Source organism: Carettochelys insculpta, chromosome 1 (genome assembly GCF_033958435.1).
Source record: "Carettochelys insculpta isolate YL-2023 chromosome 1, ASM3395843v1, whole genome shotgun sequence".
In the NCBI taxonomy this organism is placed as follows: domain Eukaryota; kingdom Metazoa; phylum Chordata; order Testudines; family Carettochelyidae; genus Carettochelys; species Carettochelys insculpta.
The window spans coordinates 42,651,100-42,664,294 of NC_134137.1; the positions used below are offsets into that span (position 1 = coordinate 42,651,100).

The following is a 13,195-nucleotide window of genomic DNA, read 5'->3' on the forward strand; positions in this document are numbered from 1 at the left end:
ACAGATTGGAACATCTTATTTTACAATTGGTCTCTATTATGAAACTATTTGACACTTGATCCAGAAAATAAGATAAATGCTTATCATACAAATTAGAGAACCAGCTGTCTTTCCATATCCTACAAAAATTGTTCCGAACTAACACAGTGAATGATATTGAAAATAGCAGCTCACAGCATTAGTAATTACTGAGTTTTGTGCATGTTTTTGTCTTATTAATGTCAGTGCCAAATGTTTGTTACAACAAAAGCAGGAGACTTCTCGGTCTAGAAAATAAGATGAAATGTTTGTCTTTACTAAGTAGCAGTTACCCTTTTTAATACTTTAAAAAATAAAATAAGATATTAATAGACTTTTGACCACTTTGTCATGATGACTTGTTGAAAATAGCATTAGCGCATTGTATGACCAGATTTGCCATATGATATATGTATTCTTACCATTGTCATCATGAAATAATGTAGAAATACAAGGAAAATAACCTGTAAAATTAATTGTAAAGCTGTTTTGAAAATTTCCAACAAGAAAATCTTTTCACTTAGAATTTTTCTTTAACAGCATGTTTATTCAAAATTAATACAATGATGTGACAAAAGCTAGTTTAATTGTAATGACATTTTCCCATGGGTAACTGTTCTAGCAAGCATTTTCTGACCTGTTTGAATGATAGAATCTATTGGCGCCCATGTGAGGTACCAAAATACTTGCCTACATTAAACACTGATGGAGGGGAGAACAAAGCGCACTGAAGTCATGTGCCTAAAAATCACACGTTGGCAGAGTGGAGAGCAGAACCCAAGTTCTGACACAGAGTTCACTACTAAAACACTCTAACCAGCTTTTCAAGTCCTTATTTCACCTATACTTGTGACTGCATCACCTGAGAAAGTTGGGTCTGGAATAATTGGAAACATTAGAAAAACAATTTACGTCATTAATTCCCTTTCTGCATGGTGGAACAAGACAAAAAGACATAACTAAATATATAGCTAACTTAGTAGTTTTTGAGCTAGTGTATCCATTTGTATACTCAATTGCATTTCCCTGTTGAGGTGCAAATGTCTTTATTGTACTGCTGCCGCGAGAGAGCTTTTGAAGTATTTCAGTAGCTGTGCAATTAGTCAACAAGATGAAGCAAAAATAAATGAAAAACATTTTGTTTTGAAATTATGACCTTAGCAGGCAGTATTTCACCCGTTAGCGAAAAACAATTTCCTGCAAGAGATTTACAAAATGGCAGCGACTGTAGCATATCTCAGAGTGCTACAAGCTGAATAAAAATCAGAGTGCAAAAGCATTGTAGTTTCATCTGAATAAATGGCTCCAAGTTACATATAATTTCAGTTTGGTTGGTCTGTGGTGGGAGGTAAAAAAGTGTCAAAGCAGCATTTTAAAGGATGTTCAGAACTAATTTTTCACAGGCTATTCTTTATAGAACTGAAAAGTGAGGTAAGATGATAATTTAGACCTTTATGGAGACACTCTGTATGTCACAGTGCAGTCAGTTGAAGATGTATTTTCTAATATGCTTAGACTCTGCTTTGACATTGCCTTGAGCACAAATGGTGCTTTAATAGAAAGAAAAAAGAAAAGTTTGCGTTTAAGGTAAAGGCAATTTCAGTTTTACTATTTAGACCCAGGGATTTTTTGAATTAATAGTTATCGTGATCTAAAAAGTAACTTAACAGATGATAACGCTGTAAGTAAGAATATCATAAATTTTCAAAATGCATGTGCTTATCATTGACCATTGCAGGCATGCTTCTGAAAATAGGGAAGACAGTGTACTTCTCAGTGTAATTAATACAAATTAATAAATATAAAGCGAAACTTCAAATTTTCAGACAGCTGAAAACAGTGACAGGTCTCTTGGTAGCCATTGGCTCTTCTGGTTTTCTTATGTAACTGATCTGAGCAGTCTTGAACTTGGCGTTTTGTTTTTCAGTACCCCAGCAACTTTGGATCAGAATTATGTTGTTTGTGAGCTGCAGCAAAAAATAAACATGTTGTATTCCTTCCTGAGAACTCACTTGAATAAGAAGAGCATTGTGTTTTATGCAAGTTGTAAAGAGGTACAACTCGTATTTCTTTTTCCTAATAGAGGTTCCTTTTGGATGTAATCAAGTATGGTGGAATGAAATGAATGACTTTGAAATCTGCAGGAGGGATTTAAATGGTAAAATGAGAATGCAGAAGTTCTCTTCAGTAAGAGTCAGTTGTAATAACTTGTATGGAACATTTTGTACTTGGTTTGCATAGGATGTAAAGAGGTAACTTTTTAAAAGCCAGAGCCTCGTATGCTTTGGATGCAAATAATTGTGTGGTATTAAGTAAGGTGGGCAGTTTAGATTGTGGTCTTATGACTTGACCCTGCAAACCCTTGAGAGAGTGAATTTACTGTGTGTTTTGCACAGTGGTGCCATAGATCATGGTTTCCCAAGCTAGGGGGTGTGAAGAAATTCCAGGGGGGGTGTGAGGCAACCCAGCCCCCTTCATCATCCCCCCCACCACTGAAAGAAAGAGCTGGCCTTTGCTTCTGGCTCTCAGCCCCTGCCACTTTACATGGGTGACCTGGTGCAGCCACTGTAAAAAGCAGGCAGCTGGCAACAACCCACATGCAAAGATGAGGTGAGTGGGTGGAGGTGGAGGAGGTAGGGTAGGGTTAGATGGGGGCTGGGGGCGCCTGGCTTGGGTAAGGGGGATGGGGTAGGAGCTGGGGGCTGGTGGTGCCTGGCTTTGTGGGAGGGGAGGGGCTCAGGCGGGCAGCTTGTGGGGCTTGGGTGGCTGGTCAGCTTGCAGGAGTCACGGGTCTTGGGTGGCTGGCCTGGGCATTGCGTGGCACAGGCTGACAGGCAAGCAGCTGGCTCTCGTAGCATGGGGCTCGGTGGCTCAGGCTGGCAGGCGGCTGGCTGGCACAGGCAGCATCGTGCTTGGGTAGGTGTCTCAGTTGGCTGGCCCACCGCTGGAGTGGGCTGCTGGAGGTTGAGTGGGTGGTTGGCCCTGGTGGTGTGGGGCTTGGGCGGGTGGCTCTGGCAGGGCAGGTCTCAGGTGGGTGGGGCAGCTGATGTGGGCAGCTCCGGCGGCTGGCACGGGGCTCAGAGAGCTGGCCAGCTGGGACTGCACCAGGCAACCACAACGGAACAAGGAAAACTATTTGTCTTATTTTTAAATAACATTTTTTATCAAATTTTCGTGTCTATTGTGAATTACGAATTGAATTTTTTGTTAAAAGAGGGTTGGATGGTGGTGGTGAAGAGGTGAGGGACATGAAGTTTTTTCAAAAATCAAAAGGCGGGGCGTCATGCTGAAAAGTTTGGGAACCCCTGCCGTAGATATTTAATCATTTCTGACTGCTTAAGTTGCAGCCTCCCAGATTACTTTATTTGAAAGGCTTTTTTGATGTATTTGTTTTTCAGTTTTTAAATGGGCTATACATCCATTTTTGCTCTCATTTATACAGGATGGTATGAATATCCATGTTGCCATATTGCTTACTTCAGTATAGAGAGAAAGAAATAGATAGAACTTGTTTCTGTTAGTGAGTAAGGAAATATATATAGTTTCTTCAACTCTTAGTTAAAAATGTTCTTTGAACTTACCAAAAAAAAAAACAAAAAAACAACACACTTTGTTGCTCACTATAACAAATAGGCAATAAATGTCTTGCAAGTATTAAAACAAGGTGATTGTCGCTATGCCTTGATTTGCAATTATGGTGTCTGCGCATATACACTCAAATGTCTGAGAGTGGCTATTCTAGTGAAGTCTAGTCAAGCCCATATAAGTCTGACTCACCAAGGAGAAATATCATATCTCCCTTGCCCTCTCCCTAGCTTTCTGCAGGACCAGGCGCACACTCACCTGGCATTCCACAGAGCAGGAAATGTCTTTCTGTCTTGTGAATGGGGTGAGAACGATAACCTCTCTCCACTGTCACTGTCATGTCTCAGCCCATATTTCCTCCCAGGTTGGCGGAAAGCTGTTTTGCTTTAAATGATAAGAATATATTTACTTACTAGATAACTACAACCATCACAGTGCTTCTTCTGTTTGACGTGTTGACCAACAGGTTCAGTATTTGTTCAGAGTGTTCTGTAGACTCCGCCCGGGAATACCTGTACTGGCTCTCCATGGCAAACAACAACAGATGAAAAGAATGGAGGTCTACAATGACTTTGTTCGCAAGAAATCAGCAGTGCTTTTTGCTACAGATATTGCAGCTCGAGGGCTGGGTAAGAAACCTTCAGTGCAATCGTGTTATTCCAAACCTGGTCAACCCTTAGCAATGCAAGTAGCAGTGCAGCCAAAAGGAACCGGGCTTTACAAGACATCTGATTTGTTGCCTCCTATTCTAAAAGCAAATCCTTATGTTCCAAAAATCAAAATAATTCAGATATTTTCTCCCCAATGCAGTCTTTCCAACAGGGCTTCACTTTAGTAGTCTGGTTTATCTGTACTTAGTTTATCACTACTTGGACTGAATCCGTGTGGCGTTCTTATCCAGTGTTTCCCTATGTGTGGTATGCATAAAGGATTTCAAGGGGTACGTGGCAGAAAATAAATTACTAATAATCAGGAGATGGGCTTTATTAGTGTATCCCCCTAACAATGCTTAAGTCCTGAAAGAGGTATGCAAACATTTTAAGTTTGGGAAACACTAATCCATAGTCCATCCAGCAGTGTGGCACTCGCTAACTTGTGTTAAGGAAATGGGTAACAAGAAGGGGATATCATGAATTGCCAGGAGAGCTTTCATATGTTTTAAATTCTGATACTTCTTGCAGTTCATGAGTTAGTTGAAAGAGGAGCTAAAATGAGCAGCCAGCCAGTAGCTGATGATAGGAAGTGGGAGGGATTTTTGTTAATGCCTGCCTCTGTCTTGAGATGTGTCAGTGTGAGGGAAAAATCAGCTCTCTTGTTGCTTCTGAAAAGGTAAAATGGCAGCTGAGGCAAGAACAAGAACATTCCTATTGATCAAGTAGTTTTCCATAGGTCTTGCTTTCTTAGATTGGCTTTTACTAGCAGGAAGGTGTAAGCTGTTCCCTTATGTTTTCCCAGCGTGGTGATGTACCTTAAAATATAATTTGTTCTGTGACAAAGGCAGCCCTATTCCTGGGCCTCTGGCACCTACTCAGTCCGTTGGGCCCATTCAAGGGCCCAGTTGCCCTCGCTGGGGCAGAGGGTGGTCTGGGGGTCACCCGGCCCCTGCCCACTTGTGCCAGGTTCCAGCCCAGGGAGCCTGTGCGGCTGCTAGTGGGGAGGGCTGACTCCCTTAGCCCTTGGTGCATCAGTTCTCCCTGGACATCTTCCCCAGACAATTCCCCCTGGTACCTTCTTTGGGCTGCAACTGTAACAAGTCCCTCTCTCGATCTGATGCAGGTCCTTAGTCTCCCTCTGCGGTTCCTGGTGTTCCTGTTCTGCTCCTTTCCAACCTGCTTTCTCTCACTGCTTCTGGTGTCCTTGTCTCTCTCCACTCGCATCTCACCCTCTCTCCCTGCCCTTCCCACTATGAAGGGTTTTTAAAGGCCTCTTATTAGTCCAGTCATAGGGGCCAGCTGGCCTCAGTTAGGCTGAGCCATCTCTCACCCAGTTCCCTGTGATTGTCCTGCAGGCCCTTCTGTTTATTTGGGCTCCCTCTGAGGGGCCCTCCACCCTGTCCCTGCCACAGTTCCTACTTTAAGAGTGATTAAATGTAATTATTCAAAGTGCTTTCTAGAACTCACTTTCACTTGTCTGGCACTGAAAGTTGGGCTCTAACGTTCAGCAAGAAAATTCACTGGCCCAAGATATCATCTTATCTCCAACAAATTAAAAGAGAAATACTCTAAATTAAGAGAAGACAATGCATAGGCCTAACATCCTTATCATCTTTACTGTTTGGTTCTCGTGCCTAAGGAATTTATTTGGATGCATCTTTTTAGAAATAGTTGTGTGTGTATATATTGTTGCATGTCCTGTGGCTAGAATTATAATTAAATAGTAAATATTGACTCTATGCCATGCAACAGAGTTTTGCACCTTAGCATGGAATGGCCATTAAGTTTGAAATTTTCTTCCTTTTAACTATGACTCTCTTTCAACATGGATGCTTACCTAGCAACCACCTCCTTGCTGTCATTGAAATAGGTAATGATGTATTATTGCCTAGGTAGGTGTGGTTGTAGCATCTGTTCACAGTTAATTTCAAGCTCTGATTGTGTAGTAAATTGATATTCTACATAAAGAGTGGGTTAAATCTACCTATTTAATCATTTAAATGCCAGGGCATTTTATTATCTGTAAGACACAGAGCATCTGTCTGTCCTTGTCGTGTGTGAAATGATGTTCCATTCATTGCACTGTCATTACTTTGAAAATGAAGACACCATTAATTTCAGTTCACTTTGACAAAGGGGATAGCTGTTTATGATATGCTGATGCATGCAATTAATTTTAAATTCGGAGATTGTTCACAGGTAATGCCTATAGATATATTTAAATGATGGTTCTCTCAGGGAATAGCATTGCAACATAAAATATTGCAGTGTCTTAAAACTTTGAATCTTTCTCCTCAGATTTCCCTGCTGTGAACTGGGTCATTCAGTTTGACTGTCCAGAAGATGCAAATACGTACATTCATAGAGTGGGAAGAACAGCCAGGTATGTGGTTTTTAATTATGATTTGTATTTCAGTGTTTGCAATTAGATGGCTGTGTGTCTTGATACGAAAACTGATCAACTCATCTGCAAGGTACAGGTTGGAAGGGATTTAGTCAGTACCACCTGATGGCTGTTTGGCAGCTTGTCTGAAGTGAGTTTGTGTTTATCAATGCTTCATATGTATACAAAAAATTAGAAAACCAGGAATATGCAATATATGAAAAACCCATAAAATGTTACCTTTGGACATACTCCTTTTACTATAGTAAAGAGACTGAACTGTCCTCTTGGTTTTTTTTTTTTTAAAGAGGTGATCCAACCAGGTAGAGTGGAAGGTGGGATGTGTGATGTGGGGAAGCTTGTGCTGTACTTGTTCTATACACCCAGCGTTTCTCAAACTGTGTTCTATGGAACACTGGTGTGTTGTGCAATGTGACTAGGTATTCTGTGAAAAATTTTCAATGCCAATAGTATTTTCCCTTCTAAAGTGTTAAGTAAGGAATTGTGTGTATCAAAAATACTAAGGTATTTGAATTATATTTAGATTATAGCTGTATTGATAACGCATGAATAATAGTACAGTTGTTATGAGCCTTGTAACAGAACAGAGATACAAAAAACACATTTCCCACTAAAAAGCTGTCAAATGTTACTTTTATTTTTCAGTAGTTTTCTGAAAATATATTTTATAAAAAGACAAAATTTAAAAATATTTTTCCATACCTAATTTGTTTTGCATTTCTTTTTCCTAAAAAATGTTTTTTTCTAACTTTAAGGAAGAACAGTCCTTTTTTGAACCATATCGTTCTTTCTACTTTTGTACAAAAGAACGATACTATCCATCCTCCTTTTGACTGTTCCGTTGATTTTTTTGTTATAGATTTGTACATAATTTTTTCATTTTTATACTTAATTATAGGGCTGCTAACAGTCCTCCTATCTGAAGCACATTAGTTGTTCATTCAGATGATTTTTTCCATGTTGTTTTTTCTTCTTTGCAGAATAAGACAGTGGAAAAAAAAGACTAACTCTTTTAACTCAGCTTTTTTGAGCATTATGTACAGCAATTATTTGGTATGAAAGCCTCCCCTCATCTCCCCGGGACCAGTATGTATGTATTCCGTCAATATATTCCAAACTCAAAAGTGTTCTATGGCCAAATTAGTTTGGGAAACACTGATTTAAATAGATAAGATTTCAGTCTCTGGGACTGGCAAGCCATTTGCTTCCAGTGGCATTAAATTCATTTGAAAAGAATGATGCAGTGTTTTGTGTTCTCATCTGGAAAATTTTGATGTAATTCAAAATCTTTAATTTTCATCTTTTTATATAATCATACTCTTAGGCAATGCTTTTTAGTTTTTTTTTTTTTTTTTTTTTTAAAAAGAGCTGGTACTCAGCTGGCTGCCCGTCCCTAATATGCAGCCAATCCTGGGGCTGCCAAGGTGCCAGTACTCAGTACTGGCAAGTACCAGCGCAAAAAACCACTGCTCCCTAAATTCATTTCTTGAAAGAAAAATGTAAGATACCTATTTATATGAAAGCTTACCGCATAAAACCTTCCAAAATATACAGACGTGAGAGGGGGCATTTCTTCTCAGATGATAACTAGTGCTGAATAGAGATCATTTTTAAATACAAAAATCTTTGAGCAGTTGTGCTAAGTTCAGTAAAGGTTTGATTTTTTTTTTTGATATAAAAAGCCACATCAAATGAGGAGGAAGGGTCTTGAGTGAGAAGGTGGTGGGGGGTGGACAGGTTTGGCATAGCAGCCCCTCAATCATGATGTGGAGTGGGAAGCCAGGCCTAGTTCAGCAGGACAGAAGCTATTACTGAAAGATGAATTTATTAAAATCACAGGCACAAAGACATATTACGGACAAATGGGAAAATCAGTGTATCCCTGATATTTTTCCCCCCACTGTGAAAAACTTACTGTTTGATTAGCTTGCATCTATTTTTCCCTTCTAGAAGAGTGATGGGTTTTGATCTCGTTATGAACTGAACAATTTGCATTCTTGAAAAACGTATTAAATGCTAATTATCTGTGGACATACCCCTTTCACTACGGTCTTAAGGTGTATTTAAATTCAGAACTGTGGTGCGGAAGTTTTCATTTGGAGGAATTCAGATTTGGTTGTTATTGGGTCTCTGCATGGGAATAAAATATGTGCATGGCTGTTACCCAGTTCTTCCCGTCCTTGAACTTAAACCATCTATGGTGTCATTATCCTATGTTTTTGTGTCATCACAGCATTGTCAAGGAAAAGAAAATGTAGTAAATTCAGCATTGTTGTGTAACTGCAGCTTCTAGCAGGACTCCTGAGAGTTTTCTCAGTATTAAGGTACTTACCTGAAGTGTGTCAGACTCTTGGTGCTGATTTTTCCCCTGGGGGATGATAGGATGACTTGTCTTACACAGAAGCTACGGGCAATGCTTCTAAAGCCCTATGGAAGTTCTGACTGTTGTCAATATAACTATTAAAAGGGGGAAAACAAATGGCATTTAATTCTAAGACTCCTGAGATGATTTTTCAGTGAGCCTCTTTTACAAGGGACTTTTTCTGTGATAGTGTCAATACACGTAGTGGAATGTTGGGGACCAAGGGCCTTTTTTAACTTGAGGTGCTATTCTGTCTGCCATACAGACTGATTACCCCTTGGCTTTACCACATCTTTGTTGGGATCTCCTTTCAGGTGAATTTTTCCATAGCCTGTATTTAAGGGTTTATGGAAGTTTCATGGGAAGGGTGATAAGTACCAGCCTTCAGATATATTTACTGGCAGAGCTGAGATCGGAAGAGAGCAGTTGTGCCTTGGGGTCAGAGACTGGGGCAGCAGTTTTTAGGTGGAAGCAAGAGAGGGATTTGGATGGACAACATAGTTTCCCATGAGCAACTGTGCAGCTTCCCATTAAATCTGGTGCTGGTGCTCAGGGCAGAAGCAGGGAGAGATCATTCTCTCCAAGCCCTGAAGCGGCTTGGGCCACAGGGAGGAGACCTTGCCTAGATAAGCCTGATCCCCCCAGCACCGCCCACCTCATCCTGAGGCTCCTTCCAGCTCTGAGGACACCCTTCTGAATCCCACAGCCTTCATCCCTGGCCACACCCCAGAGCTCATCTCACCACATTCCTGAGCCTGTACCCCCTCTTGCATCACCATCCTGCACCCCAGTCCAGACCTCTGAGCCTCTCCTCGACCTGAACCCATTCTCCTGAACCCCAAATCCTTCATGTCCAGCCCGACCCCAGAGCTTGCACTGCCCTCCAGAGCCCTTGAACGCCAACCTTCTGTTCCAGCCCTGAGCCCCTCAATACCAGCCTCACCCTAGAGCCCACACCCCAGCCAGAGCCCTCATGCTCTTGCTCTTCAACTCTCTGCCCCTGGCCTGAGTGCCTTCCCACACGCAGAATCCCTTAGCTCCACCCCTTTGATGTGAAATTTTGTTATATGCACCAATATGAAAGTGATGTGTCACACATCATCTCCAGGTTGGTGCACAAAACAATCTTTCTGTTCTGGGTGGAAACCATTAGAGGAAACGCTGATGGATACCAAGCCATGGTTGAGATTCCCACCCTGATTTGGAAGGACCTTGATGCTGAGTGAGTGTGCCAGGGCCCACTCAGGCCCACCTATGGCTACGTCCCTATTTTCAGGTGTTCACTGACTCCTAACACACATGAATGGTAAGGTTGTCCTGCATCATGTTTTCATTGTGGGGCAGTTAGCTAAATTCTTGTAGCTTCATTGAACATATATTTACTGAACCAAAAATAACAGCCTAAAGCAGTGCTCAGCGCTTTTTATCACCTCATAGCACACTTCAAAACTGTTATATATTGGGTGTGCCGTGAAATTATATAACCTAGTCCCCCACCCCTCCTCCAGAGCCAGGCACCTTCAGCTCCCTGCTCTAACCCAATGCCCCCACCCCTCCTCCAAAGCCAGGCACCACCCTTCCACCTCCTGTTGTAACTTGATGCTGGTGACTCACTCAAACTGCCACTGCCACCATCCCAGAGGTGCCACCACCACGCACTTCTCCCAACAAGCGATGGGACGGACACACACACACACACACACACACACACACACACTCTCTCTCTCTCTCTCTCTCTCTCTCTCTCTCTCTCTCTCTCTCTAGTGGATGGCACTGCTGGCACGCTGCTCTGAGGCCCACTAAGCACCACGTCACGGCACAGTGGTTGTGGACTGCTGGCCTAGAGCAACGTATATATTGGCTACATCAGCACTATGGAGATCTTTCGAATGAACCTCATCTGAAAGAGAGCATCCACACTGGCTCTGCTCTTTTGAGAGAATGGTCCAGAGATGGAAAAAAACAGGTGCTGTGAGAACTGTTCTTGGGAAAGGAAGAGCGATTTCAAAAGGAGCACTGCGTTCTTCTGACTTACTGTCAAAATAACACTTTGTGTGTGGATGCTCTATGGGATCTTTCGAAAGAGCCCGCTGGTGTAGATGCAGCCAATGGGAATAAACTGGGAAAAATATACAAAATAAATTGTGAATAAGCTTTAACTGCCAATACAGGTTGTACACATTGAATTTCAAATAAAAATGAATAGTGAAAATTGTTTTTTAAATGAGTTCTAATTGTTGAGTAGGATACTTTGGCTGTATTTAGAGGGTGGCATTAATATATGAGAAACCTACAGTGTGTCTAGAAACTTAATAAAAATTAAACTGCAGTTGAATAGTCATCATTAATTAGGCTAGAGAGAGTTTCATGGGCCATAGGGTGCATAATTGCAAGGAATAACAGCTAAATTAAATATCTTAGCTAATTAGAATAGCCTGTGTGTCATCTGTGTTTAAAATGGGTTTTTAGGATGATACTTATTTTTTAAATCAGATTATAGCAAAGTAAATATATTTAAGTCAAGATTAAACATACTTCCTTCATCTTTGATCCATGCTATAGTAACACTCACTTCCCTCAGTTGGGGGGGAAAAAAAAAAGTCATGAAATATTCAAGAATGCTATTACTTAATAGTCGGGTTTGTATACCTTTTTTTTTTTTTTCAATTTGATTAACTTGGAAGCAGTGTATTTTTTCTGTGAATGGAGAGTGCTGTGTTATATTTAATGTGACTGGAAAATGTTTCAGGTAGTTGCATTTTGTAGATAAGCCTGTAAAGTCTGGGCAAATGAATAACTGATTTTTTTAACATACTGAAAAATGCAGTGGTAATATCCTTTATAATGTGACATGAGGTTTTCTGAAATATATGGATTTTGAGATCTGTAGAGTCTTGTTTCTTAGGAGTTTTAATTCAGACAGTCTAAGGAAATATGAAATATCTGTGGAGGCATTCTTTGTGAAATCAACCCCTCTAGCAGTTAATTTCTTTAGATGTGTGCCAGGCTGTAGTCCATGAAATCTGTAGTAGTAGTAGGCATCCTTCGATCCCGAGGGATCATGGGTTTGCGCCCCAGCTGGACTGATTCGAGCAGCATCTTCTGTGGCTGTGCAATCCAATCCGGGAGTGGCAGTCCTTTCCGCACTGTGAGCAGCAGTAAGCAGATGTCGCTCTGGTATCACGGGCACGGATCTTCCTGAGGGAACTCCTGTCTTCCGCTTCCTTCACTCCCTGTTTGCAGGCATGCCTGTCTGAGGCGAGCAAATGCCAGGTGTTCACACTGATAGCGAGAGCGCTGAGGTCACGCTTGCACATGTCCTTGTAGCGCAATTTAGGTCGCCCTTTCGGCCTCTTTCCAGATACCAGTTCGCCGAAGAGGAGGTCCTTTGGTATTCGGCCATCTGTCATGCGTGAGACGTGTCCCACCCAGCGCATACGCCTCTTTTTGAGAAGGGTGAACATGGAGGCGGTGCCTGCCCTCTCAAGCACTGCGCTGTTGGTTACCTTGTCCTGCCATGAGATACCGAGTATGCGCCTAAGGCAGCGCGTGTGGAATGTGTTGAGCCGCTGCTCTTGTTTTGAGCGCAAAGTCCATGTTTCACTGGCGTACAGCAGTGTGCTCAAAACGCAGGCTGTGTAGACCTGCACCTTGGTGTGTACAGTGACTTTATTGTTAGCCCATACTCTCTTCGTCAGCCTGGAGGATGTTGTGGCGGCTTTTCCAATGCGCTTGTTGATCTCGCTATCAAGTGACAAGTTGTCCGAGATCGTCGAACCTAGGTACACAAACTCATGGACGACTTTCAGTTCGTAGTCTAGCACGTTGATGGATGGCTTGTTACCCACGTTTTGGCCCATCACCTGAGTCTTCTTTAAGCTGATTGTGAGGCCAAATTCCATACATGCATCCGCAAAGCAAGTTATGAGTGACTGCAGTTCCTGCTGAGTGTGAGCAACAATAGCTGCATCGTCAGCAAAAAGGAACTCCCTTAGACGCTTCGTAAGCACCCTGGTCTTCGCTCTAAGCCTCGACAGTTTGAAGAGGTTGCCGTCCGTTCTCATGCGGAGAGAGATGCCCTCTGTAGCAGTTCCGAAGGCGTATTTGAGCAAAACTGCAAGGAAGATGCCGAACAGTGTTGGAGCCAGCACACACCCCTGCTTCACTCCGCTG

At 42.0% G+C, this 13,195-nt stretch overlaps 1 protein-coding gene across 1 annotated transcript in view; it reads left to right on the forward strand.

Moving 5' to 3' along the window:
• Positions 1 to 13,195, forward strand: part of DDX10 (DEAD-box helicase 10) — a 359,790-nt gene that overhangs the window by 14,424 nt on the left and 332,171 nt on the right. The window contains exons 7-9 of the mRNA XM_074981972.1: positions 1,946 to 2,072; positions 4,070 to 4,232; positions 6,555 to 6,639. Coding sequence (XP_074838073.1) covers positions 1,946 to 2,072; positions 4,070 to 4,232; positions 6,555 to 6,639 — 375 coding nt within the window. The remainder of the gene's footprint in view (positions 1 to 1,945; positions 2,073 to 4,069; positions 4,233 to 6,554; positions 6,640 to 13,195) is intronic.